Source organism: Mercenaria mercenaria, chromosome 12 (assembly GCF_021730395.1).
Source record: "Mercenaria mercenaria strain notata chromosome 12, MADL_Memer_1, whole genome shotgun sequence".
In the NCBI taxonomy this organism is placed as follows: Eukaryota; Metazoa; Mollusca; class Bivalvia; order Venerida; family Veneridae; genus Mercenaria; species Mercenaria mercenaria.
In genome coordinates, this window is record NC_069372.1 from 39,204,591 (window position 1) to 39,231,807 (window position 27,217).

Genomic DNA, 27,217 nt, shown 5'->3' on the forward strand with positions numbered 1-27,217 from the left:
ACTGACAAAAGTAAAAAAAAAAAGTGTTTGTAACATCGGCAATCTTCAATTGCGAAAAATAAGTTTTTTAACATCGGCAGACTTCGTTTGGCTTATTGAGCTTGTTACATTGGCAGGATGTATTTCTTACATCAACATACTTTGACTGGTAAGGATGAGTTTGTCAAATCAACATACTTTGACAGGCATGGATGGGTTTGTCACATTGGCAATCTTCGACTGACGAAAATAAGTTTATCACAATGATCAAAAGTCTTTGAAAAGTAGAGATAATTTTGACATAAAGGCATTCCTCGATTTGTAAAGATAAGTTTGTCACATCACATCTGCAGTCTTCGATTAGCAGGGTAACGATAACATTTTTGTGATGAAAAGTTTGGTATTAAATTTAAGAATGCATTAATTTGTTTCATGTTCTAAAATCACTTTATGATAAAAAAGTATTGTTTAGTTGGATAAAATATTGACAATTATACATGACACCTTAAATAATTCTCCGGCCCACGGCTTTAGCTGTATGACTAGTCTATAATCAACATTTTCTGGGTAAATATGCAAAAGAAATAAAAAATTAAAAAGTGAAATTAATTTCCAATGGCATATAATTGAACACTTGCTTGACAATAGCCAAGTATATTGCCCGATGGCCGAAAGATCAAAACTGTAATTCATTTGTTTGTAAACAAATACCATATTTTTCCTTACTAGTTTTGTATAGTGCTCTTAAATTTGAGGAAAAGAAAACAACAAAGTAGAAAGAAAGACACTACATGTAAAGCATTTTCTCACTTAACGAACGGAAGTCCTTCCAAAATTATTGTATCAAAGATAATATTAAAAGTAGGGCTAACATGTCAGAAAATACTATAAAAGACATCAACTGTAATGTAAAGATTTATTTCTAAGCAAAATGTATAAACTTGAAATGTTGAAATAAATGCAAAAAAATGTAAATAAAAAAATAATGACGATTTTAACGATCTTGTGACGCTTTAAGAACATCTTAAACAGCATCATGAATTCTTACTAGAATATGGTGTTCCGTTTGGACAATCGTGACTTTTTATTTAATTCTAAATCGCGATGCACGATGATACGATGACGAAAACGCGATGGCGCGATGGCACGATGATGTATAATCAGAAGAAGTATAAAGAAGATGTATAATTTGTATCGAACTACAAATATGAATATTAGAAAATTGTGCTGTAGCTATAAATATATAAAATATTGATACAGAACGTTGAGATTTTATGTCGTTATTTCTAACGTGCTAAAATGGCAGTTAACAGTGCACAACTGTGGGTTTTGAATATTTTTTGAAACGGAGACAACTAAAATATACACAGACATAAAGATTCATGAAAGTGTTTTTGGTTATCATATGTAAGATGGTATTTTTACTGATTTACGGTTCTATTAAAGTACAGGAAAAAATATGATGATGTCAGAATATAATCAGCTCCAGTAGTAATTGTCAAGGCAATACACCTGCTTGCTAATTGATCAAAGTGTTAGAATTTATTAAACTTAACGTTGGCATATATATAAATATTCAATAAAATTATGTTATGCTCTGTTCTGTTAACTTTGGTGTTTACAGCAAAAACACTCTTTGATGAACAGTTAGAATGTCATTATTGTTAGTAGCAATTTGTGGAGTATCCCCAGCAGTCGCTGGTCTAGGCGATATAATCCGCGGATTAATACACAAATACGTGGAAAAAAACGACGTATACATTAAGCCGTCAGAATCCCATCATTAAACTGGTTGTCATTGTGATCCACTCTGGCATGCATCCATGCACTTAAACATCGGCATCTTCTCCCAATCTGTGAACATCGCTCCCATCTTCCACAATGTCTTCTAGCACAGCAATTCCGCTGACGCCAAGTTCGTCTGGCCGTAGATTCTTCCATACAAACTACCAATACCAGGCAGATCATTAGAATTATAATGCCAGTTTTCTGCATTTTCATTTGTATCCTGAAATAATAACAAAATACTTTCCTGCAACATTTTTGTATTGTTATCTACTACAAACTCTATAGAAGAGCTGTGCATATTTTTCGTAGTCTATACTCATTTATTTTAGCTCGATTGTAATGAAAACTTTAAGCTTATTGCAAATTCTCGAGTCCGCTTCCTGGATAAAAACAGTACTAAAGCGTGACTTTGACTTCTGTGGGACTCGAGTTGAACGGCCAACACCTTAACCACTATTGTAACGAATAAGTTTGTTTCTTTTTTTTTTGAAAAAAAAACACGAATGCTTGCAGATTAGTTCCAAAATAGTTCTCCCTTGAATATTGAATAGCAAAGCTTATATTTATATATAATTATGACAAAGAGAAACTAAAACATTGTTTAATTAGTGTGCACCTACATCGTGTCTGTTTTATTGATTCCAATCCTATCTTTACCAAATCATATAATAGAAGTTTGAAAAATGATCAGATTTACTAGAAACTAATACTGCGAAAGAAACATACAACTCATAAGCTAAAAGAAAAATACTATAGAGTCTAATGTGATATACTTAGACACCACAGTATGATAAAAAACTATTTTCCCTGACACAGCTACCAGGCATTGCACTTCAGATCGCATTATGGCCTGTCAATCAATCGACAGCATTTTCCAGAATGTATTTTCTAAAACCCAAACAAAACCTAACTGAAAGAAATATACTTACAATGTGATGAAATTTTGCAGGTTAAATTTTCTAGTTCCAAACGAAATAGCCGAATATACTGCTTTATGTGTCCAGTGATAAAACAGACCCTTAAGTTAAGCTTATGTAAACGCAAATGGCCGGGATCACGCGACATTTTCATCACATTGCAAATAAACGGAAAATGGTACTTTAAGATCCAATAAGTGCTTGTTTTTCTTTATCGTAATTGTTTAGACTTTGGACGATTCTGTTGTTTATGTAGTATAGCTTATAATAAACAATAATGTTAAGCGTGCATATAATGACATGTATCGATTAGACCAGTCGGGATACGTAATAAACAAATGAAATACATTCTTCAGCACAAACGGGAAATACAATGGCTCCGTATACATCAAGAATGTTGAAAAAAAAATGCATTGCCTAAGTATTTTAAAAATATAAATTATGGAAAACTGCGCAGTAGATTCTACTTATCTACTTGTATCAAATAAAGATAAAATGCGCTCAATTGATTTTATAGTATGCCCTTTATTAATACATGTATTTACGGTGGGTGCATTTACTTTTTTCAAGACTAAATTATCTCATGTGCACGACCTCTTGTTTCGTTTATACATGTACTTATATCTGTTTCACGGGTTCGCAGGGTAGTCATAATAAAAAGAAAGCAAAAATTCAGTGATGACGCGAAAGTATATGTTTATGTCCTGGACAAAATAAAGATTAAATATGTAGGCTTCGTCCATATTAATGAATTCTCCCGTTTTCCCTTAATTCATGAGTATAAGTTTTATGGTATCCTTTACATCTTTGCCTAAACTGTCCAGCTTTTAAAGCTTCTCGAACTGCATTCGCCTGCTGGACATTCAAAACATCCAACAGAAATCTGTTACCACACACCTGAAATAAAAAATATTGAGCATAAAACATGACAAAATGTGTCTCAATACAAACAAACATTTAGTTTTCAATGTTCGAGCTCTGAATTTTACGATATCTTGGTAGAAAAATCTGATGCCAGTTTTAAATTATCTAAATATGATAGCATGAGCTACTAGGCCATTTATTACTCCAATAACACTGAATAATGCGTCAACCGAAATGACAGCTTTACAATGAAGGCATGTATTCGTATCTGCAAGTCATTACGTTATTATTTCAAGGTCAAGGCGACTTAATTGATTCTGCTCAATAACTGAAACTTATTAATTTCCATACTCTAAAGTAAAGGAAGAAACTACAAATTTTCACTAAAACCAGGTCCCAATTTCACGAAAACGCTTAAGGTATCCGATCCGCAAATAGGTAAATTTCGATGCCTGGTGTCGCCATGATTTTTTGGTATCATTTGAAAGAGTTGTGTCTGCTGAACAAGAATTAATATATAAAATGACCATAAATAATATGCAAGAATAATTACAGTCCTGTTTTATGACCGCAAAATGATAAATCTTACACTGTAACAACTGGATTTCTGTTGAAGTATCATTGAAGACTATAAAGTAAAAAATTAAAAATTCTGCAACATATTTTTATCATGTAATTAATATTTTCTTTTTCAGTAGACAATACACTATCAAATGATACCAAAATTATATGAGGTTACCAGGCATCAATATTTGATATATTTATATAGCAATGTTATATAGAACTTGCTTATTTGTGGATCGGATACCTTAAGTAATTACTTAGTTAAGTCTGTTATTTAAAAATCGTACTATTGCTTAATATATTGGTATTTAATGTTGATTTTTTGCTATAAAAATGTATTTAGAGATGAATTATACTATGGTTAGTAGTATTTGTCTGCAATACTTATTTCGTTCATGAAAATATGATATTTCTATTTAAGCACGATATAATGAACTTAAGTATTTGCTTAAGTATATTTCTTATTTCTATATTTAGTTTTAAGTAAAATTCAGAACTGTTATATTTTTATCTATGAAATAGTCATATATGGTCCTGTTATAGATGAAAAAGTCATGACTGAAAACACATAAAGGGGGAAAAGAAGCATTTGAAATAACAGACTTTTTCGTGAAATCGGGACCAGGTTTTCAAATTGGCATCATGCTATCATGTTCGGTTTTAAAAGGTTATGTTCTACATAAATGACTGCACCAAGTCATACTTGTTTCGCCGTAGTCGGTGATTCTAACTCGATTTTCTGAGAAGAAACTGTTTATCTATTTATAGTAACGGTGACCCTAATCTTGACCCTAAATCATCAAAATCATAATGAACCGACTGACCCTAAGATACAGTCGCAACCTTGTATTTGATTAAAGTTATTTTCCTCATCAAGTTTGCTTTAAAAAGATAGATCTATATCCTATCTAATGATTTTAGTGGAAACCATTTTTTGAGTCTTTAGTAATGGCCAAAAGGTAAAGGTCGCTGACCTGAAATCACTTGCCCTTCACCAATGTGGGTTTGAGCCTCACTCGGGGCGTTGATTTTTTCATGTGAGGAAGGCATCAAGCTGGCTAACGAAAGGTCGGTGTTCTACCGAGGTGCCCGCCCATGATGAAATAATGCACAAAGGGGCACCCGGGAATTTCCTACACCATCAAAGCTAGAAAGTCGCTATATGACTTACAACTGTGTTGGTGCGACGTTAAACCCAACAAAACGAACAATTGTTGTGTAATAGTGATCACAAATGCAACCCAAAGTCAGTCTATTCAAAATTTGAATTGTGAACTTCACACCAGTCTGCAGTTCACAAGATTTAACGCGTTCACGATGAGTCATCAGATTTAGTTTTTGAAATCTTTATCAAGTATAGTTCTAGCAGCTGTCGTTTGAAAAACGAATTCAGAAATCTTCTATATCAATAGACAACTTCTCCAATTTTCAAAACAGTAGTCAAATTGAGGTAAAACGTGTGCGTTATAAAACATTTAAAAGGAGCAGGTGTCTTATACGTGACACACAGCTGCATTTCAATAGTCTAAGTAAACGTGGCGTCACTGTTACGCATGTTAATATATTCTGTGCCTTCAAGCTTTAAGGGACCGGGGTTTTTTTTACCGTTACCAGAGTTGTAGGCATACTTTTGAAAATCTTATGTAATCTTTATTAGAATCTTTAACATATCCAGAAGAACTCCATGCTCAAGATAAAAAGTAGTTCTACTCTGTAATTACAGCACTGACTGCATTCAGGCTGACCATTTAGATCACGTCAGATATTTCAATGATAAAGTAGTCCAGCTCAACGTTCAGTTATTGACATGAATACCAAAGCTCCTCCCTATTAGTCCTTTAAGGCTTTGATTTAATATAGTTTAATTGAAGTAAAGGCCAGATCTCGAACCACTTGCACAGTACCTCATTTACAAATATACCTCTTATAATAAAGCAGGTTATTCTAATCATATTTCTGGGATTTTGTCTGTTCAGTGTTCTATTGTATCCAATGAAGATTTTTATCTCTGTAAGTTTGCTACAGAGATAAAAAAAAAAAAAAAAAAAACATAACGTTCTATTTCTTGGCCTTTGTCGATATTACCTAAATACTTTAGTTGAAATGTTCACGAAACAGTATTAATACCAGATGTTCATGTAATTTCTTCAGTAGTTTTAGATAATTGTTTGACATTAGTTGTAACTCCAGCAGCGGTGGGAACAGCCTGCGCGACGGGAGCAATCTATATCTTACATTTGAAGTTTTTAATATGTTGTTTTGATATGAAAAGTCAAAACAAATTTTAGCTACAAACAACTAAATATTCAATTTTTGCTCTTCCATTCCGCAACTTTTTTGCCTGCCTTGAAATGTAACATGATCTCGTAAATCAAAGACTAGGTTGCCGCGGAGGGAGATGGGCGGTGTGTATTAAACAACTAGGTGGATCTGCGTTCAATGCTGCTTTCGGACAAACTAGCCACTTGACCGGGGATGAAGGTATTTCTCTTTCTTTTTTAATTCCATTCTATTGTGACAAAAGCCAGTCTACTCTAGATATTTCGTTGAGAAGTGATAGTAAAATTATCATATGATATGGGACGTAGGATATAGACTCGCTCAATTCACTATCATGACTAATAAAAACGTAAAGCGGTACATCATAGTCTAGGTCCTATTACAACTGTTGAACTACTAGACATTTAAAACTGCGAGTGGATCCCGTTTACACATCACTACTGGAAATGCACTCTGATCTCGTTTACATAGCCTGGCTCCCTGACTGCATGGTTATCTTTTATATAAATACTAGAAACATTCTATAAGAAAATTTTAACCTCTAAAATAGCTCAATTTTATCTGATGGCTGAACCATACAAACCTTTGTTTGGAGCCAGGGGCAATAAAAAATGTCAATGTAGAAACAACCTGTTGGGGTTACTTCCCTCTTAATGAAGAAAACTGATATATGTAAATAAGAACAAACATAGGGACGGGAGCCAGTCTATCGTTTACATTTCATAGTGAACTATTGATATTTTAGAGTAATGTAAGTGTGCTAATTTCAAAGTGAAAAATCTTAAACTAACTTATCGTTCACTCGTGAACGTTTTCAAACGTGTAAACACGCTACTCAAGTAAATATAGCATATCGTGAAATTGTTAAATGATTTCGATCTTTCACAGGGATAAACAAATCTGTAATTAAAGATAACTCCACCAACTTTATTAGTGGTGAAGCCTCCACTTTCACTTGTATGATATTTCTGCTGACATAGTAATTTCCTTTTATTCTGCATCCTTTACTGTGAACACAATGGAACCTAAAACAAATATCTTAAGACTCAAAGTCTTTTGTATGTGCATGCACCAAAAACCTTTTCTCAACTATTTTTTATTTCATTATCATGGAATCACCTGTTAATTAAATAGTCATTGAAGAATATATTAATCTGGTCACATGCCTTAAAATACATATGTGTTAGGCCAGTCATTTGCAGATAATACGATACAGGTCGCGGAGACCAGACAAAAATAATGGTGGGAACAACAGCGTCTCATTATCGTTCAAATTTTCCTCAAATTTGAGCTGAATCTGGATGGATGGATGACCGTTTCCATATTATCTGAATTCGGTAATCTACGATGGCATACTTATTTCACATTTTCAAACAATAAATGCAAAAGATTTTTTGTAACCGAAACATTTCGACAACTTATATTATACATGTATATGTTCTAATGAAAGTCCTATGGTTTGATAATAAAGTGAAAAAAATAAGATCACGAAATTCAAGGATATTCATATGTAGACTGTGTTACTTCCCTTGTGTTAGAGACCGGTTAGTCACATAATTTATCCACAGACTGTGTTACTTCCCTTGTGTTAGAGACCGGTTAGTCACATAATTTATCCACAGACTGTGTTACTTACTTTGTCTTACATGCGCTCATGTGGATCTTTTTTCCGTCTGCATCAGTATGATTCCAAATATAGGCCTACACAGTGTGACACGGGTAAAAACTCAGCAAATCAGTATTCGCTGAAAATCTTTAGCACACGGCTTAATAAGATAGGGATAAGTTCTTTATACTTTTTTCCTATTTTCATAAAAAGTTGGCTTTTGAAATAATAGAACTCTGATGTAATTATCTGCTCCTAATTTCTTTACGTAATTCTTTCATTAACTGCCTTATTCATTTTTAATTTACAATATCTTTTTTTTTTTCATTGTCAAATTTAATAACTTCTCCTACCAGCGGAAGAAACTTAAAGCGTATCAAGTATAGTCGCCGGCGACTTAGATCCATTTGAATATAAATGCCTTTAAAATGCACGAAATTGGTCCCCGCCATTTTAAGTAGGACCGGGTTTTGGAAAGTTAAAATTCCGTCATGTTTGAATACGTCTCGGTCGAGATAGGATATCGCAAAACATTTAAATTGTATTTCATTCGGCCTAATAGCCTAGTTAATGTAAAAATTTCTTCCGTTGTTCAGTATCGTTTCAAGTGTTCAAGATAAACTGACAGGATGTGAAACAATACAAATAAATGCTTTTTTAAATCTCATTTTCTATACTTCATATTTAGTTCAGAATATGCTGATATATATATATATATATATATATATATATATATATATATATATATATATATATATATATATATATATATATATATATATATATATATAACTGGATAAAACAATAACTAAATACCTGAACAAACAAGGAGTATTAAAAGAGCAAAAACGAAGTTTTATAATTTATGAAATGTAAGGGATAAGTAATTCATCCATGGTATTTAAAAGGTAGTGAATATCAACAGCCGACAGCAATTCCATTTTCACCCTTATACTTTATTTTCATCGCATATATTCGGCATTATAGTGACCCCAATTTGGCCGTAAATTGGTGTCATGTCCGATTATTTGAGTGTATGAAATGTCAAAACTACGCTAAAGATACAATTATATATTATGGTAAGAAATCTTTGCCAAAATTTCGTTTCAAGTAAACATTACTATGTTGATTATGTACATTTATAGTGTAAAAGCTTTTCTCACATTGTTCTAAAAATGTGTATGGTCTGTTTTTGCATGTGAAATATTTTCAAATACATTGGAAGCTGTAAAACTCCGAAATACACTCCTTCAAAAATTTGCTTGACGTGATTTGTATAAGATCGTATATACTTGCTTAAAATATAAAGGATTTAAAAATATGTTGCCGATGTTATGTCGGCAAGTGTTGTCTGAAAACTCATAATCATGCATATGTGCATGCCAACAAAGTTTAACGCGCAGTTCATTTGTACCTGATTCTCGAACAACGCACTGATATTACCGAGAAACGTCAGGAAGTTTACCGTTTTACTCATAAAAATAAACACCTGTTCATGTTAACAAAATGGCTCAGATGAACATATACACAAATGATAAAAATGGGATTTGCAGCACATGCGTCTTGCTTTATGTTTATAAAGCTTCTGCTGTACAAGATTTACAAACCCAGGTAAAGATAATTTAGGCGTCGACACCTCTCCATAGATTCATTTTTTTTTGTTTATCCAGCTGACTCCCAAGCATGTAAAACCTAACGTTAAACGATATAGAATATGAACCTGGAACTAACGTATGCAAGTTTTTGCCACGTAGTTCCAATCTTCGGAGTCTGCAGACGGATTACATAACATCATTTCCAATCAATAGCAGACGACATTGTACATGATTTCAGGAATTTAGCAGAAATCAAAATAAAGGGCGTGCTTTAAAGAAGATGCTGAGTAATATTGGAACTTATAAATCTTTTTCTGGAAATAAACTGGAATACAGTGCATCTGTGAAATGGATTAGAAACAAATAAAATCGATGAAGAATATAAATATAAACACATTTTGTCAATTTCACAAGGAGAGAAGACAGGTTCAAGAGATAAAGCACGCTATCGCATACTTATCAGTGTTTTAATCAAATACAGGATAAAAATAGCTGAATAATGGATTATTTCGGTGTATGTTTATAACAAAAGAGCAAAATTTGCTTTTTTAATCGATTTAGAATATGGTTTAGGGGGAAATATGGCATACTCAAACATCATCTATAGATGGAATAATTCATTAGTACGAGCTGTCTATGTTGGAATTATGCAAGGCAAGGGACGCTATTATTTCGTGTTAAAAATGTGTATAATCTATTTATAATTAAGTATAAGAGATAAATTTTCAGACCCAAATCGTGTGGGAATTATGGCTGCTTCGGAAGATAAGAATTACGCAAAGGAACATAATTAACCTGGGACGTAAATTTATGTTAAAGATCTGCCACATAAATGTGCTCTATTATGACTCCTTGGTGATAATTATACATGTTTTACATACAAAAATTTGAGAAATAAGAGGGCACCTACTTTATTTACAGATACAAGATGACAGCGACATTTAAGATAAAAAAAAAGCTCGTTTCTACAATGTTAGATATATTTCAGCTTTGCTTTCAAAGGTGCAAAATAAACAGACCAAAGTTTCGAAAAATGCAAGCCTTAGTGGACAGATTAAATTGTGAAAATGCAACATTTGTCCATCTGGCATTTTATGGTACAGTATTATCTAAATGAAGTGCCATGAAGTTCATAAACAAGGTGGTGTCTTTAACTGTCTTTGAGATAACACTAATTTATTTGATGTCAGCTGGAGCTTTCACTGTACTTTTGAGACAGGGAATTCCTTACATTCGCCGCTCTTAGCAGGTACGTTTTTCATTTAAATAGAATCTGTCATGTTCCTATCTGTTTACGCTGGACTGCATAGATACAGCTGTTTCAGACCATTGTTAAATGCTTAATCTTAGGCCCGTCGAAATTTGTAGTTGGAGATCAGAGGCCCGTTTCGTGAAACCAATTTGGGACAAAGTTAGAATTTAGGTGTAAAGTTTTCACTTATATCAGATTTATTTCAACTATTCGGATATTCTGTCATAAAAAAAATTGAAGAAAATACAACTTTATTAATGCATCGAATCTTATGAAAGAAATGTTTTAAAGTCCGTACCTAGGGAAAAACTCTAGTGAAACAGGCCCCTGTTTTCAATTTAAGGTTGATGTTGAGGTACAATTCAAATACTATAATATTGTAGTGGCATCTTAAACATGGGTCCTGATTAACATTTGTAGCGTGTATATATTCATCATTCAATTTGGGCAATACCATTTATCATTCGAAGGGGTGTTTACTGAAAATTTACTGACTGAATAGCGAACAGTGCTGACCATGATCAGCCTGCACGGATGTGCAGGCTGATCTTGGTCTGCACTGGTCGCAGAGGTATAATCGCTTGCCGCGCAGCAGGCTAAAAGTTAAAGGCATGTCTATTAATGTGACCGTCAACCGTCATTTGCGCATCTTAAGCAGGTTTGTTAAGTCCGCTTCGTTCTGTATGTATGTATATTGTCCTGTATGGTGGTAGTGGTACTTCGCTTTACCACCCCCGCACCACCTCCACCTCCCACAACCCCCAATTTTTTTACCCATTTTTATGCCCTTATCCCGTTTTTCCCCATCCCCATTAATATAATTATTATATTAATATTCAAATAATCAAAGTTTATATGAGCATGAAATTGGTTAGAAATAACGGATTATTTTAACTTAATATATACGAATACAGACCAGTTATTGCTTTATTTTAGTTTTTAGAATATCTTATTTATTGACTATTGTGGTCGCCCAAACAGAATAACGTAGAATTCCCTTTGTTACTGTATATCAACTATACGTACTCACTTTGAATAATAAAGAAAACAAAAGTATACTAACATGATTCTTTGAGATTCCTAACTTAACGTTGTGCATTTATCAGGACTATGTTATAATTAATATTTTGCATTTACCGCCCAGCACCTCACAAAATTATTAAACAGAATGGTTTCATATATTTTGGTGGTGCATCGGCTACAATAAAAGATAAAATTACTCTTTAAAAAAGGTGACCGGTTATATATTATTCTTTTCGGCGTTTTCTAGTAATATTAATCAGATAAAATGTATTAATTGTCGAGCCCGACAGATTAGCCAAATTTTGCCACGTTGGCAGTTGAATACGTGCCCTTCCAATCTTGTACGGGCTATATCTTCATCAGTCATACAATACCTATGACTTTATGTCCAAGGTCACAGAAATCAAAGGTCAAAATATTGTTGTCCAGGGTATAACTTCATTAAGTTATGCGTGTATTTGTATATAACTTGGTACAAATATATACAAATGAGTAGTACAGACGTGCCGCGCACAAGACCCACAACTGTGTTGATTGTCACACTCAGATGTCAAAATGTTTTATTTATATACTGTATGGGAATATCTTCATCAGTCAATGTCGTATTTTCATATGACAATGCTTAAGAGGCTTTTCACATACAAGACCCATGAGTCTATGTCTCAACAATGGTAGTTTATATATTGTCCAGGCTATAACTTTATCATTAGATATCTTATTTTAATATAAAAGTTGACCACGATAAAAACCTAACCCGTTTCCGATGAGGCAAATATCACAGAAGTCTTCCTGAAATCCTTGACACTTAGCACAGAAACCCGTTACCAAGTGTCGTCCGACATTCGTTTGTGTGATACTTATGTGGTGTTTTGGTATCGTCTGACATCCCTAAGTGTGAAACTTACGTGATTTTCTTTTTTTATCTTTCAGGCATCCTTCAAAGATCTCCTAGACTGAACCCACGATGAGGTTTTTGCGAATTAAATTCGTGAAGTACTTCACATACGTCTCGCTAGTGATGTGTTTGTCCCTAGTCTTCTCATTTATGTGGCTTGAAAAGTCATCTGAAAATGTGTTTTTTGATGGACCAATTATGTTTACAAATAAAAATCCAAATTTTCAAAGATCTCAACCAGAACAGTATATGACAGATCGTCAACTGAATCCTATATTGAGAACGTTTGACTGTGGTAAACTCTTTGAAGGAGATCATTTAGAACTCAACCGTGCTGATGAATATCTTAGCAATGTTCGAACTTTTCATTATTTTCAACATCGTGATAATGACGATTTTAGAGTATTAGCATTGAACTGTGAAGAGTATAAGAAATCTCGTGGATATTTCGCTGCACCTTCTAACAAACTTGAAAAAGATTTTCCAATAGCTTTTAATATTCTCTTCCATAGAAATATCGAACAGTTTGAACGACTTTTACGTGCAATATATAGACCTCAAAACCAGTATTGTATTCATGTGGACAAGAAAACACCGGACGATGTTTTAGAAACGATGGAACTGTTGGCTGATTGTTTTGATAATGTGTTCATTGCATCTAAACTTGAATTTATTATATACGCAAGTTATACAAGATTAATAGCAGACGTCAATTGCATGAAGGACCACATTGAAAGAAATTTTGAATGGAAATATCTGTTAAACATGGCAGCGAGTGAATTTCCAATTATGAGTAACTTACAAATTGTTCAAATTTTGAAAGAATTTAATGGTGCTAATGATATACACGAAGTGTTCATTACCATGGACAGTCAAAGGTTTAAACAAAAACATTTTACATACATCGACATTAGAACCAAGTCAGGGTATATTATTCACACGAAGAAATCTAAAGGAGATCCACCGCACGGCTTGACCGTCACAAAGGGTAATGCCTACAATATTTATAGCCGAGCATTTGTAGAGTTTGTGCTCGAGGACGACAGAGCACGTGCTTTGTTAGCATGGTCGGCTGATACGTTCACTCCTGATGAACACTACTGGGCGACGCTTAACAACTTGTTCAGCAATCCCTTCTTGAACACACCCGGCGGATTTAAAGGTACATAAAAGTATTACTTATACTTTTACTAATTTCATGACAACCCTTTTGATCCCAAAGTGAGGCGCATGGTAATCACACTGTAGGTTAGTTGGTTCGTTAGTATGTCCGTCCAAAACACGTTTTTCAACCAATGAAACTTAAGTCAAATGTTACGCATTATGAGTGTGTGTCACGTGATAGATTCAGATCATATGCCGAAGGCCATGGTCAGCGGCAGGGGCATGGGTTAGAGTCAGTCTTATAAGCCATTTAATATGTTTGCCAATACAGATACCATTCCCTATAAAATATATCAGAAGCGTTGAATATCTACATTTTACCACGGATGCAGGAATAGACTGACCGTCTGTATGCCCCCTGTACTCATCCCGTCGGTTTCTGATCGATAACTGAAAAACTTTTAGCATAATAAAGCACACATTGGTTTACAGTTCACAAACTAGTGGACGCTTCCTTTGTTGGGGGGAGTGATGGGTCGGCGGGGGGGGGGGCGGGGGCTTGTGAGCACGCGGGCAATTCCGTAGGATAACTAAGGACTGAAAATTGGTCATGCCATCATGGGGATAACAATGTCATATTTCACAAGCAGCTCTTGTTGAAATTGAACCTGAAACAGTCGAAGAAATAAAAAGAAAATTTTATCAATTTCTGTTACCCTCCTGTAACTTCTATAGAACTACGTGTAATAATTATAGTATTTTGTATTATCAACAAAGCTGTTTCAAAGAATTATTGAGATCAGTAGTCGCAGAACATGCACATGTGTACAAATGTTATATATCGTTGTGTCAGCAAATAACGTATTTTCTATTTTTGTAAAAAAATCTACTGTCGATTTCCACATTTAATGGAAGATAATGTTAGTTTCCCATAGACAGATAACGTTTTGTACTGTTTAACTATTTTGTATGCAATTTACATACATTTAGTTGTAAATATGTTACCAATTGTTTCAAGTTTGCTGTGGGAAAAAGGAGATTTAAATGACTTAAGTCTTCTACGCTTGTTCGATGTCAACCTCTGTATTTCATTTCTGTTTCTTGTACACAGAAAACAATGTACTGATTATTTGTTTCTACAGAGAATAGACTCGAGAGTTTATTATTTATTATTCTATTATGAAAACTCTATGCGCAATTCCGTTATAGCATTGAATTTGACTTGACGTCAGCATATTATTTTGCGCCATATAGGCGCCCAGAAAGAGTGCTTTTGGTCTATTTAAGAAATAATTTCTAGCAAAACAGTGCTTTATCACTATTTATACACGATGGGCGGTTATACGTCGGGCGTAATAATTTCACGAGGGTGCAGCCCGAGTGAAATTATTTCGGACGATGTATAACCGCCCGAGTGTATAAATAGTGATAAAGCACTGTTTTGCTATAAATTATTTCGATTCTAATATGTTCTTTATTGTAAAATTTATATCAAATATGATAGAACTGTTTCTTTGCGCAAACATGGCGCCAATAGTAGGTATTTGTTAAAACACGCCAGAACCGGAAACAGTAATACGTCTTGCGGCAGAATTCAGTTCGAGTAAAAATTATTGCGAATTATTCAGCAAAGCGAATAACTAACTCAGTATGTGTATAAATTAATTAAAACATTTGTGCAATGTGACATTTCGTTTAAAAAATGTTATTAAGTAAAATATTTCATGAAATTTGAAAGCGCTATTTCTTGATGCGTACATGGCGCGCTAAATATCACGTTGACGTGACGTCAACATAACATCGTTGTGATGATTAAAGCATTGTTAGCCATATTAGAATACTGTATATAAAAGACGTTTCAATTCAATTCAATTCAATTTATTTTTCGATCATGGCATATTACATGCATGTGATCATGACAACACAAGTAACAAAATATAACAGTCAAGAAACAGTTACATAAACATATGAACAGTATGCTCTTATATAATAAGATAATGTTATTAATTGTTACAAGTATCAGACTTGAAAATATTTTGCCTAACAATACAGTTACTAAATTATCTAAATCAAAAGAAATTTTACATGGAGGATGAATCTATCGAAAAGCAGCCAAAATAATTTTGCAAAATAAAGCTAGTTTAGTAAGTTTTGGTCTATTATTATTGTTCATGAGTTCCTCAAATTTGTAAACATTAGGGTGAATTCTGTAATAAGCTGCAATGTATTTCTTTCTGTCATCATTAAAAAAATTACATTCAAATAAGTAATGAAACTCATCCCCTAGAGAATTGGAATTACACAAATGACAGAGTCTCTGATTTTGTTCAATATCCAAATATCGTCCTTTTTCAATTGGCAATTTGTGATTAGTAGTTCGAAATTTGCACAAAATAAAAGCTAAACTACTAGGAAGTAAATCAAGGTATTCTTCAAAACAATGGTTTGTCTTAAATAATCTGTATGTCAAACATTTAGAAGAGTTAAAAACATTGCTATTCCAATTCTGCAAAAACTGATCATACAACCTTGACTTCACTAAAGATTTGAAGTGAATAGTGTCATTTACAGATTGATTTATGAAATACTCAGATAATCCTAATTCATCTAGACATTTTTCAATAGAAGATATCCATGGTGACTTGATAATATTATTAGAATGTAAACTATAAACAGTGTTATATAAAACCTTACATATCTTTTCCTCCCTTGCATTAATAACTTTACTCCAATAACATAATAATCTGGATTTAACCAGTAAGCTAATGGGTTTTATACCCAATTCACCAAAAACCATACAATTTGGTGTGGAAGGTTTAAGTTTAAGTATAAACTTACAGTATTTTAATTGGAACTGTTCAATGATTCGAATATTCTCAAAGCCCCATACTTCCGACCCATACAACAAAATAGGAGTAATCATAGAATCGAATAAATGAATCTGAATAGAAATTGGAAGGTTAAGTTTGCGAGATTTTGTAATTAAAGCGAACATAGCTTTTCTAGCCTGGTCAACCAGTCTTTTCTTTGTTTTTGAGAAGTTACCATTATAATTAAACTGTACCCCAAGATAAGAGAAGTCTTCTACAAGATCAAGTTTTAAATTATCATAGAAAAATTCAAAATTTCTACTACCAACTTTAGATTTTGTAAACACAACAACTTTTGTTTTAGCAGCATTTACTTGTAAATTCCATAAGGCACAGTAATCTTGCATAGCATATAATGCATTTTGTAACTCAGTTTGACTTTCAGCCAAGATCACAGTGTCATCAGCATATAATAATAAAAATAATCGTAAGTATACTTCAACATCCTCATCGCTTAAGCAGTCAAATGTAGTTTTAGACAATGTGGATAACCCTTCAAACCTTGTAGACATATATGTTGTAAGATCATTTAAAAATAGTGAAAATAAAACAGGCGAAAGATTTTCTCCCTGTCGTACACCAGTATCACTAGAAAAGAAATTAGATAGTGTATTACCAACTTTAACACATGATTTAGCTAGTGAATACATGTTGTATATTATTCTTAAACATTTACCATCTATGTTGTTATTTAACAGTTTCCGCCATAGTGCTAATCTGTTAACAGAATCAAATGCCTTTTTATAATCAATAAAGGCACAAAAAAGTTTTTTCTTTTTACTTAAATAAAAATCTATAATAAGTTTCAAAGAGAATATATGATCTATTGTACTGTAACCTTTACGGAAGCCTGCTTGTTCTTCACGTATTACATTATTACTTTCTAAAAAACAATTTAATCTATTATTCAGAACTGCCGTAAATAATTTACCGAAACAGCTTAGAATTGTTATACCACGATAATTATCTGGATTATTCATACTACCTTTATTCTTAAAAATAGGTAAAATAATACCTTTACTCCAAATTTCGGGAAAAATTTCAGAATCGAAATCACAGCAGACCGGTTTTACAGTTAAATTCAAACGTACTGTATCGATTATAATTAAGCCGCGTACAATAACTCACTGAACGTCTACGCACTCCCAAGTTATTCCGCGGGACGTATTATTTCCCATACTTTAAAAATGTTAAACACTGCTACGCGTCGACGTCACATTAACCTACTATATTTGGCGCCATACATGAACCATGAAATAGTGCTTCCCCATTTCATCTTTTTATCTTCAAAGAATGCATATTAGAATCGAAAGAGCCATATTTTTATCATATCTCAACAATACGAGCGTATATATCATTCACTCGAGCTACGCTTTCGTAAAATTATTCCATAAGCGTATAACCTCAGCGTATTGTTTCGATTTGTTTTATATAATTTCTTAAATAAGATCATGCCATTTTATTACTTTATAGGTCATCCGGACAAGAAACCGTTTTTCGGACGCTACATAGGCTGGAACACAACCCGTCACGTGACCCGGTGTAAAGGAGGACATTACGTGCATAACGTCTGCGTGTTTAGTGTCCTTGACCTTCCAGCGTTAAAAGACAGACATGAAGTCATAGCTAATAAGTTTGATATAGAATATGATCCAATAGCTTACATGTGTATGGAAGAATGGCTTCATAACAAAACATTGAATCAAGAGGGCATTAAAGATGTGAGAATGTATAGAAAAATTGCCGTTCAGAGCTAGTCTGTATTTTTATTTTTTATTTTTTAACAATATGATTGTTACATTGGATATTAATTAAAAAAAAAGATTGACCTCTAAAATCAGAACATACTTGTTATATTTTATCATTTACATTATACATTTTGGTTTAAAATTATGGTGGCTTTTTTTTGCCATTTCGTGTTGGCTTGTTGGCGGGGCGAAAACGCGACAACACGAAAACTCGACAAAAAACCGAGTTGTCGAGTTTTCGTGTTGTCGTTTCGGCGGGGCGAAAACACGACACATTTTGCGTGAAAACTCGACATTTAGAGGGCGCCGACACGACACATTTATCTGTCGAGTTTTCGTGTTGGCGGGTATAAATATGTCGTGTTGGTACCCTTTATTTGTCGTGTTGTCGTGTTTTCGTGTCGGTGGGGCGGAAACACGAAAACTTGACACATTAGGTATTTGTTGAGTTTTCGTGTTGTCATGTGTTCGCCCCGCCAACACGAAAACACGAAAGCACGACAAATATATTTTTTGTCGAGTTTTCGTGTTTTCGCTCCACCGGCACGAAAACTCAAAAACTCCACAAATTAGGTATTTATCGAGTTTTCGTGCTATCGTGTTTTCGCCCCGCCGACACGAAAACACAACAAACACTTTTCAAAACATACTTATAAAAACCTTATAAAACGTACAGTTAACATATTCTGAAACAAATGGCATAGGGTTTTAGAAGCACTTTTCTTTCTATTCGAACGAACCGTCAATTCAGAAGTTATTTATATTCACTAAAGATCAGATTATAAAACAGTACAGTAATATGTCAGAGGTCAGTTATCCGCGGTTAAGAATACAAAGTGTATGTATAACAGACCCGATTCCAGAAATATTTCATTGGGGTGCGGTGAGCGGTAACAGTTAAAGAATGAAGGCGGTATCGGCGAGCTGAGAGGGGTTAGGTACGGAAGGGGGTAACCCCACATGTTAGGCAGGTCAGGGCGTGGCCGCTTGGAAATGTTTCAAATATATGAATAAAATGGTGGCCCCTGCTGCATTTTTTTAGTCCAAAGTTTGAGGTACGGGGATTAATAGGCTATAGGTATGAAATGGTGGTTCCTGCTGCATGTTTGTCCAAAATTTGAGGTACGTGAGAGGGTCATGCCCTCCTATTTAGGGGGCAAGATGGTATTCCCACGGACACTTTTGAAATATAGGAATGCAATAGTGGCATCTGGTGCATTTTACGGTCTAAATTGTGAGAAAATATTATTTTGATATTCGACCTTCGTCTTTCGATATCTTTTTATGTAAAATAAATGGTATTCGGTCGAAATATACATAGAACTTAATTCAATTTTTATTCTTAAACTTGTATTTTCAAGCATGCAGTTATGTTGTGTTCAGTTTGCATGTCTAACGGAAGATGCCAAAGCGAAAACACGAAAAAACGATAAATAAGATATTTGTCGTGTTTTCGATTTTTCGTGTTTTCGTGCCGGAGGGGCGAAAACACGAAAACTCGACAAATAATGTATTTGTCGTGTTTTCATGTCGGCGGGGCGAAAACACGAAAACTCGACAACTCGACAAATACTAACTTTGTCGAGTTTTCGTGTTCTCGTGTCGGCGGGGCGAAAACACGAAAACACGACAGCACGACAAATAAAGGGCACCCTCTAAACGTAGTGATTTCGTGTAAAATTTGTCGTGCTTTCGTGTTGTGTTTTCTTGTTGTCGTGTTTTCGCCCCGCCAACACGAAAACACAAAATGGCAGAAATCAGCCACCATATTAAAATGACTTATGAAAATAGTAGCAAAAACAGCGACTAAACAGTAATTTCCTTTTAATTTGTTATATACCTACGAATGTTTCAGAGCCTGCCAGCTTAGCTCAGTAGGGAGAGCGTTGGTCTACGGATCGCGGGGTCGCGAGTTCGATCCCCGGGCGGGGCGTATGTTCTCTGTGACGATTTGATAAAAGACATTATGTCTGAGATCATCCGTCCTCCACCTCTGATAATTCATGTGGGGAAGTTGGCAGTTACTTGCGGAGAACAGGTTTGTACTAGTACAGAATCCAGGAACACTGGTTAAGTCAACTGCCCGCCGTTACATGACTGAAATACTGTTGAAAAATGGCGTTAAACCCAAAACAAACAAACAAACGAATGTTTCAACTGAAAGTCAGTTTTATCGCTTGTATTACATAAACATAAACGACGCTTGTAATACATAAACATAAACGAATACAAAACTCTATATTCAACTACCATTTGATACGGAGACTTTTTGCTTTAGTTGTGACGTCAAATATAACGTCAGAAATGATGGCATTTCGACGGTCCATGCGTCAAAAAATATTTGCTTAAAACTATTGTCAGTTTTGACTAACATAACACTATAAATAGATATCATTAAAACAGAACCTAGATTTTCAGAGATGCATTCACCTGTCATTGATTGTTCAGGCATATACTATGCACGAGCTCTGTGTGATGCGCCTTGTGTCATCCTGTGTTGCATACAGACCTTGGGTAATTAACACTGTAGTTGTAAATAAATACAATTTAATTACATTTGCTGATTAACTTAATGTAAATTGTAATTCGGGGATTTTTTTTCAGTTACAGATAATTGTGATTTTATCAATTAGAATGCAATTTAGGGGTGTAATTAGCAATTACATTTCAATTACTGCCAATTACGTGACACATCCATTAAAGCCTCGTCTACATATTGCAAGAAAATCTTGTGGGGCCCATTTATCACTAAATAGTTTATCTTGTACAAGCAATTAATGCTTTGTAATATTTCTTGAAATTGGAAACATGACAGGTAAATAAAGAAAATGGCCAAACTCACTGATACTTAGTGTTTATAAGTATAAAATATTTAGACATTTAAATAATGAATCATTAGTGAAAATAGAAGAACAAAGCTACCTAAAGATATTATTTCAGGAAATATTATAAATTAGTCATATCTTGCCAAAGTTTTGAATAAGGTTATAGTACAACAGTGCTCTGAAAAAGATGTTCTAATATGTTTTAGATCTCAGTACACATTAAATGAAATTATGTAAACAAAATACCATACTGGGTAGGTGCTCCTCATCAAAAACCCTTTTTCAGAGCATTTGACAGCACAACCTTGCAAGAAAAATAGGAAGAATTCTGAAGGCTACAAGATCTTGTAGCCGAAAATTATCTGGAAGCTGCCACTCAAAAAGACACTGATGTGCGACACAATGCACTATCTACACTATACAAGTTGCCATCATTTATGTCTTGTGCAAGTTTTATTGAAAGATGTAGATTTGACATTGAATCAGTAAATATAACTTAATTTGTTGAACATAAAGAAGTATACAAATTTACTACCATGGACAATGCCCCTTTTACGTCATAGCTGTGAAAAATTACGGTAGAATGATATCACACTGAATTAGCTCACTTATTCTGACAAATTGCCTTATTATATCCAACTACTTATCTTTGACAAAGTTTCTCACTATCTTTTTTTTGAGAAAATGAACAGATTCTAATTTGGAATTTGCACAACTGCTGTTCAGATTTTTGCTGAATAAAGAAATTAAAAGAAGCTTAGCACAATCAGTTAAAGCTTTTTAATATCTGATCTAATTTATTTTTTAATATAGATTTCAAGATTCCAAGATTCAAGATTTTATTTCATATAAACCAGAAGGTCATAGTCCCATGTGGCAAAACACAGCATTTATAAGTATATGGTGACAGCAAACGAAAGTTAACAATATAGACAGTAATCATATCAAATGTGACGTAAAGTTTATAACTAGTAATACAGCTGATTGTAGCAATATAGAGATTGGCAATATCAAATATGACGTCAAGTATAACGTTAGACAATTGACTGCAGTATTGAAGTTTAGAATGAAATTTAATAAATCGCCACGGACTGATCCGAAAGGGACACTGAATTTGGAAATAAAAATAATCGGTTGTGATATATTCTGTACTTGTGTACCTGAATGAGAGCAGTATCTACTACTTCCAGTACATAGTCTGTATACTAACTACTAGTATACTAAAAAGATTATATTGGTAAACTTATTGCTACAATTTAAACATATTATTAAATATCTGAATACTAATACAGAAGAGCTAAACATGAAAACTTACTTCAGATCAACACTCAAACTTTCCACTACGTTGTAAACCTTGTCCGAAAACGAAAGTTGACAAGATAACAACAGTGAGACATACATCTGCTTACAAAATGCTTTGCAAACTGAATTACATTTACAAAATACACGAAAATCTCAGACAAAACATGTATCACAATCAAACTAGATCAAGTATAACACCAACACACTATTTACCATTACGTTGTCCATCTTGTCCGAATGCGAAAGCTGACAGGTCCGCCTTGTCAGGGTGTGAAAGCTGACAAGATTAGACCACTTGGTCATTCATATGCATAGGAAATGCTAAAGAACTTAAATACTGAATGCATGAAATTTACCTGCATGATAGTTATACAAAATACTGAGACAATAAAGTTAATAAAGCTAGTTAATATTTACATTATCATTCGAGCTACTGTATTGATGCTGATGACAGGCTAATGTCTTATATAAAGTAAGCGAGATCTTAATTCAAACACTTTTTCTACAAAGCTTGCGAGATCTTTTACAATAACAGTGTCTTCTTGATTAATAAGATTGGTGAATTTAAACATACTTGGTCTTTTCCAAAATCTTGAGGGTATAAATTGTTTCCTTAAATCTGCGTACATATTACACTGAATAACAAAATGGTACTCTGATCATCTTCCAAACATTCACAAAAGGTACATTTACGTTCATAAATGGGAGTACTAATATGCTGATTTCATCTACCAGTTTCAATACAAAGGCGATGTCATATAAAAGTATCTGCACTATAGTAAATAATCGTCACAAGTTATAATTTAAACACAGCACTGAACTATGATCGTATAAGGTGCACTGTAAATGTAAGTGTTAAGGAACTGAACACGCTTTGAACGCCAATTTGCAACAGATATTGAACGCGTCTTTGCGTTCAAAATTCTAATACTAGTGTTCAAATTTTTAACACTAGCTGCTCAAAGAAAGAACGCCCGATGAACAGCCAGCTGTTCTGTTGTGGAACACCTTATGAACAGCCAGGTGTTCTTTTTTAACGCCAGACATATTCTATTTTTTAATGTTAGTGTTCAGATTGGTAACACCTACAGTTCCGTAAATGAACAGTCTGTGAACACCCAGGTGTTCCTTTGTTTAACTCCGGACGTGTTCAATTCCAATGCAACAGATATCGAACGCCTAGAACATGTTCAAAGACATGGACGTTAAGAATATGAGCATTAGTTGAACATACTGCATTCAGTTTTGAACACTGGATAAGAGACATGTTTTTCTAAGGGATATTTGTTATACATAATAACATTTACTGCTGAAAAAAAAATTATTTCAAAAAACATTTTGAAGAAAAACTACCAATATCATGTGCAACAACTTAATCTGACTATTTTACAAGCTTTTTATGTACATGTATAGTGTTCTTTAGTTGTATTTTAAACATACCTGAAAAAAAAACTGTCATAAAAACCTTAAAAGAAGATATTATGCTTTGAACATAATCTCCTGTAAAAGTGTTCCCTGTCCTAAAAATTTTAGAAACTGTGTAAAAAATTACCATAATGAAAAAAATATTGACAGAATTTTGTACTCTTGCAAATAGACGATGGTCATAATCCAAGTTTCAAAGATAAAATGGTACTTAAGAAAAGTTCAGGATATTTTTTTTAACAAAAAGACACTGGCGCATGACTATGACTTTTTCCCAAAGCAAACAAATCAGGTAAGGTTGGAAATACTAGTTACAAAATTATTTCATCAGTGGCACAAAACCAACATTTCGACCAGACATAACCTTGACAGTCTTATACAATAATATAGAAAGATATGCTACTATTTTTTTATTCTTGCATACAGCTCAGAACATAAGAAAGTACACATTTATTTATGAATTACTGTATTATGCAATAATACATATATACAATTTCATTTGTAAAATGTTAAAAAAATCCGCAGTCCCAATTGCATTTAGAAAATACCAACATGTCTGCTCAGAACTAATAGTAACATTTTGAGAATGTCAATCAACTTGTTCAGTAACAGTAAGTCCATTTTGTAAAATATGTCCCTGCTCAGTACCAAAAACACTATTTTAAAAAAAACCCAGTAATATTATTTGAAAAATGTCAATCTATCTGCTCAGAAGAGACTAATTTTATTATCCTCCCAATACCTTAACCATGTAACTCATTTATTTAAATACTGTTCTATACTTCTCACAGAACAAAAAAGATTTTCTTAACTTTCATTTGTATACTGTTCTTCAAATACAAATTGCTGCAAGAATCCTAAAGACATTGCTTAAGAATGATATTCAATATGTTGCAAATAACAGAACTGCAAATAACACTGAACTCTCCCTATTGCACCTAGTGGCAGTACAATTTCCTACTAAATAGGCTGTCTCTGCTTTGTCATTTCTGGTAAATATCACTAATTTTGGAGGAGTGTTTTCTTTTACCTCCAATATGACCTCAAAGTCCTGTTCTTTAACAACCTGACAAAAGAAAAATGGATTTCATTATATAAACAGCATTTAAATTTCTCAATATTGGAGCATTAATAAAACTATTTGCTGTTTTAAAATAGGTACAGAGATGGATATTTGAATGGTAAATAAACCTATTAAATGCGAAATAATGATTCTAGCGTACTAGTTTGTTTAACAGAACAGAAATATCATCTAACTTTAACAAACAAACCTCAGTGATCACTTTAGGAGTCTGGAAATGACAAATGCCCTTCTTATTCCGATCAAACTTTGTTTCAACTTTTGTCCGTTATACGCTTTATGTAGAGCTATCAGACAATTTCATTGTTTGAATAAGCAGCCAATTGCACCTGCTCAAGATGTGACCTAAAATAAAAGTTAAAGTATTTCATGTTCTTTAGTTCAGCATTTGCAATACAACGACAACAACAACATAAGTGCTGCCTGTTTGAATTTACATGGAATATCTATCTAGTAAACACTATAGATCTGGCGGGTGGAACTTAAATATAAATTATGAACAAAGTATTCAAGCTAAAAAGATATGCAAAGAGCAGAAAAATTACTTCATAACAAATTATTCCGGATTATCTTTCCAGTTTCCTGTTTCCGCCAAACTTGAGACGCTTGTTGATGACGTACTCACGGTACTGATAGACGCTTTCTTGAAAAAATCTATTTTCAGACATAACACCGGCGTTCTCAGATAGAACATGCAATGAATGCCCCTGTTCATATAAAATTTCCTGTCAATGTTTTAATATAGAGATCTAGTTATTTCATTTTTATGCATTCACTGAAACTTCAGTTAAGAATATATCGGTAAAATAACTTACCCCTAGTTCATTAAAACTCAAAACAGTAAAATATGTCTAGACTTTTCTTGAAAGGCGATCTAATATTGAATGCTGGCGTTCAAATCAAGCGTTCCAATCGTACACAGAACACTTGTACTAAACATCGGTGTTCAGAGTATAACACGTAGTGTTCCAAAATTGAATACAGATGAACGCGTCCGGTGTTCTCTCCATTTACAGTGTGGCAGGGGAGCGGTTTCGTAGTTTGGCCCCGGTCGATTTTCTGTATAAACAGGACAGGGTAGATATAAAGGCATATCTATCTTACTGGTTATTTATCATTATTAATTCTTTAATATATCTGGGGAATGAGGAACGGTTAATGATTCTACATGGCGGGTGTTTTAAAATTCCTAGCTCCGTACTTCCGGTTGAGGCTAAAACAGAAACATCAGAACAAAAAGTCGGCCAGACGCTCGGCTGTCATCCATCCACATTTTTTCAAGTGAAAATTAGGGAAATAAAGTGGTGGTTGAGAGACACATTCCACACCACCTGGGTATGCATCTATGTTCGCACTTTACATATATGCTACGAAATTGGATTTAAAAATACAAAATGGAAGAATGGCAGAGTTCAAAGTGAGGCCCGGTTAGGCTAATTTTGGTCTATAAAATTTGGGTGATTTGGCCAATTTTCACTACATCTGGCATGGAAAGCGACAAGTGCATAGGACCGGAGAGTCGTCTTTATGTAGTCTATAGTATCTGCAATAGTCCATAGTAGTTTCAAAGAAAAATAAGCAAAAACGAGATTTCTATGGATATTTCAACACTGGTACCCACACGTCAATGTGGAATTCGCAAATCTGCACTCCCCTGCCACCTAAATACACCACCATCGCAGAAACTGGGAAAGTTAAAGATTACAACACACTACATAGCTGTTCTTCTTTATTCTAGTATAAAAAATGGCATATTTTCAATGGCCGCAGCACACATCAGGACCCATTTTAGATGTCTGTAACTTACATTTTCTTGAAAAATATTGTCAGTGCTGAATAAAAAATCAAAGGAAAAGTGGGGGTCATGTTTGATGCAAGATTTTTTTTCAGTCAAACACACAAACTGCAGAATCAGCTAAAAATGAGACCCTAAATTTTAGTGGTGAAGTGTGATCTAAGTTTCCATGACAAATTCTGTCATGTTATTATTTCAGTATGAAAATGCTATCTTCATGTTAAGCATAGATCTGTCATGTGATTTCAGCAAAAAAAAAGCAAAGAGAATATTAAGTAAAATAACTCTACAGAGCAAAAAAGGA

At 33.8% G+C, this 27,217-nt stretch overlaps 1 protein-coding gene and 1 long non-coding RNA gene across 2 annotated transcripts; one reads left to right on the forward strand and one right to left on the reverse strand.

Annotated features, from left to right (window-relative positions):
- Positions 1 to 881: 881 nt before the first annotated feature.
- On the reverse strand, positions 882 to 3,932 carry LOC123533078 (uncharacterized). Its single transcript, XR_006682809.2, has 2 exons — positions 2,697 to 3,932; positions 882 to 1,987 (listed from the first exon to the last, which is right to left on the reverse strand). It is a non-coding gene; the product is annotated as an uncharacterized LOC123533078 (long non-coding RNA).
- A 5,661-nt stretch (positions 3,933 to 9,593) lies between these two features.
- On the forward strand, positions 9,594 to 18,655 carry LOC123535190 (beta-1,3-galactosyl-O-glycosyl-glycoprotein beta-1,6-N-acetylglucosaminyltransferase-like). Its single transcript, XM_045317748.2, has 3 exons — positions 9,594 to 10,842; positions 12,799 to 13,925; positions 18,211 to 18,655. Exons 2-3 carry the CDS (start codon positions 12,833 to 12,835, stop codon positions 18,492 to 18,494), a joined length of 1,377 nt encoding a protein of 458 aa, XP_045173683.2. The 5' UTR covers positions 9,594 to 10,842; positions 12,799 to 12,832; the 3' UTR covers positions 18,495 to 18,655.
- Positions 18,656 to 27,217: the final 8,562 nt, after the last annotated feature.

Bases quoted from the DNA above. Each gene is read 5' to 3' on its own strand.
- LOC123535190 (XM_045317748.2), top strand. From the start codon at position 12,833: ATGAGGTTTTTGCGAATTAAATTCGTGAAGTACTTCACATACGTCTCG. The intron at 13,926-18,210 runs GTACATAAAAGT...ATTACTTTATAG, and splicing joins CACACCCGGCGGATTTAAAG to GTCATCCGGACAAGAAACCG.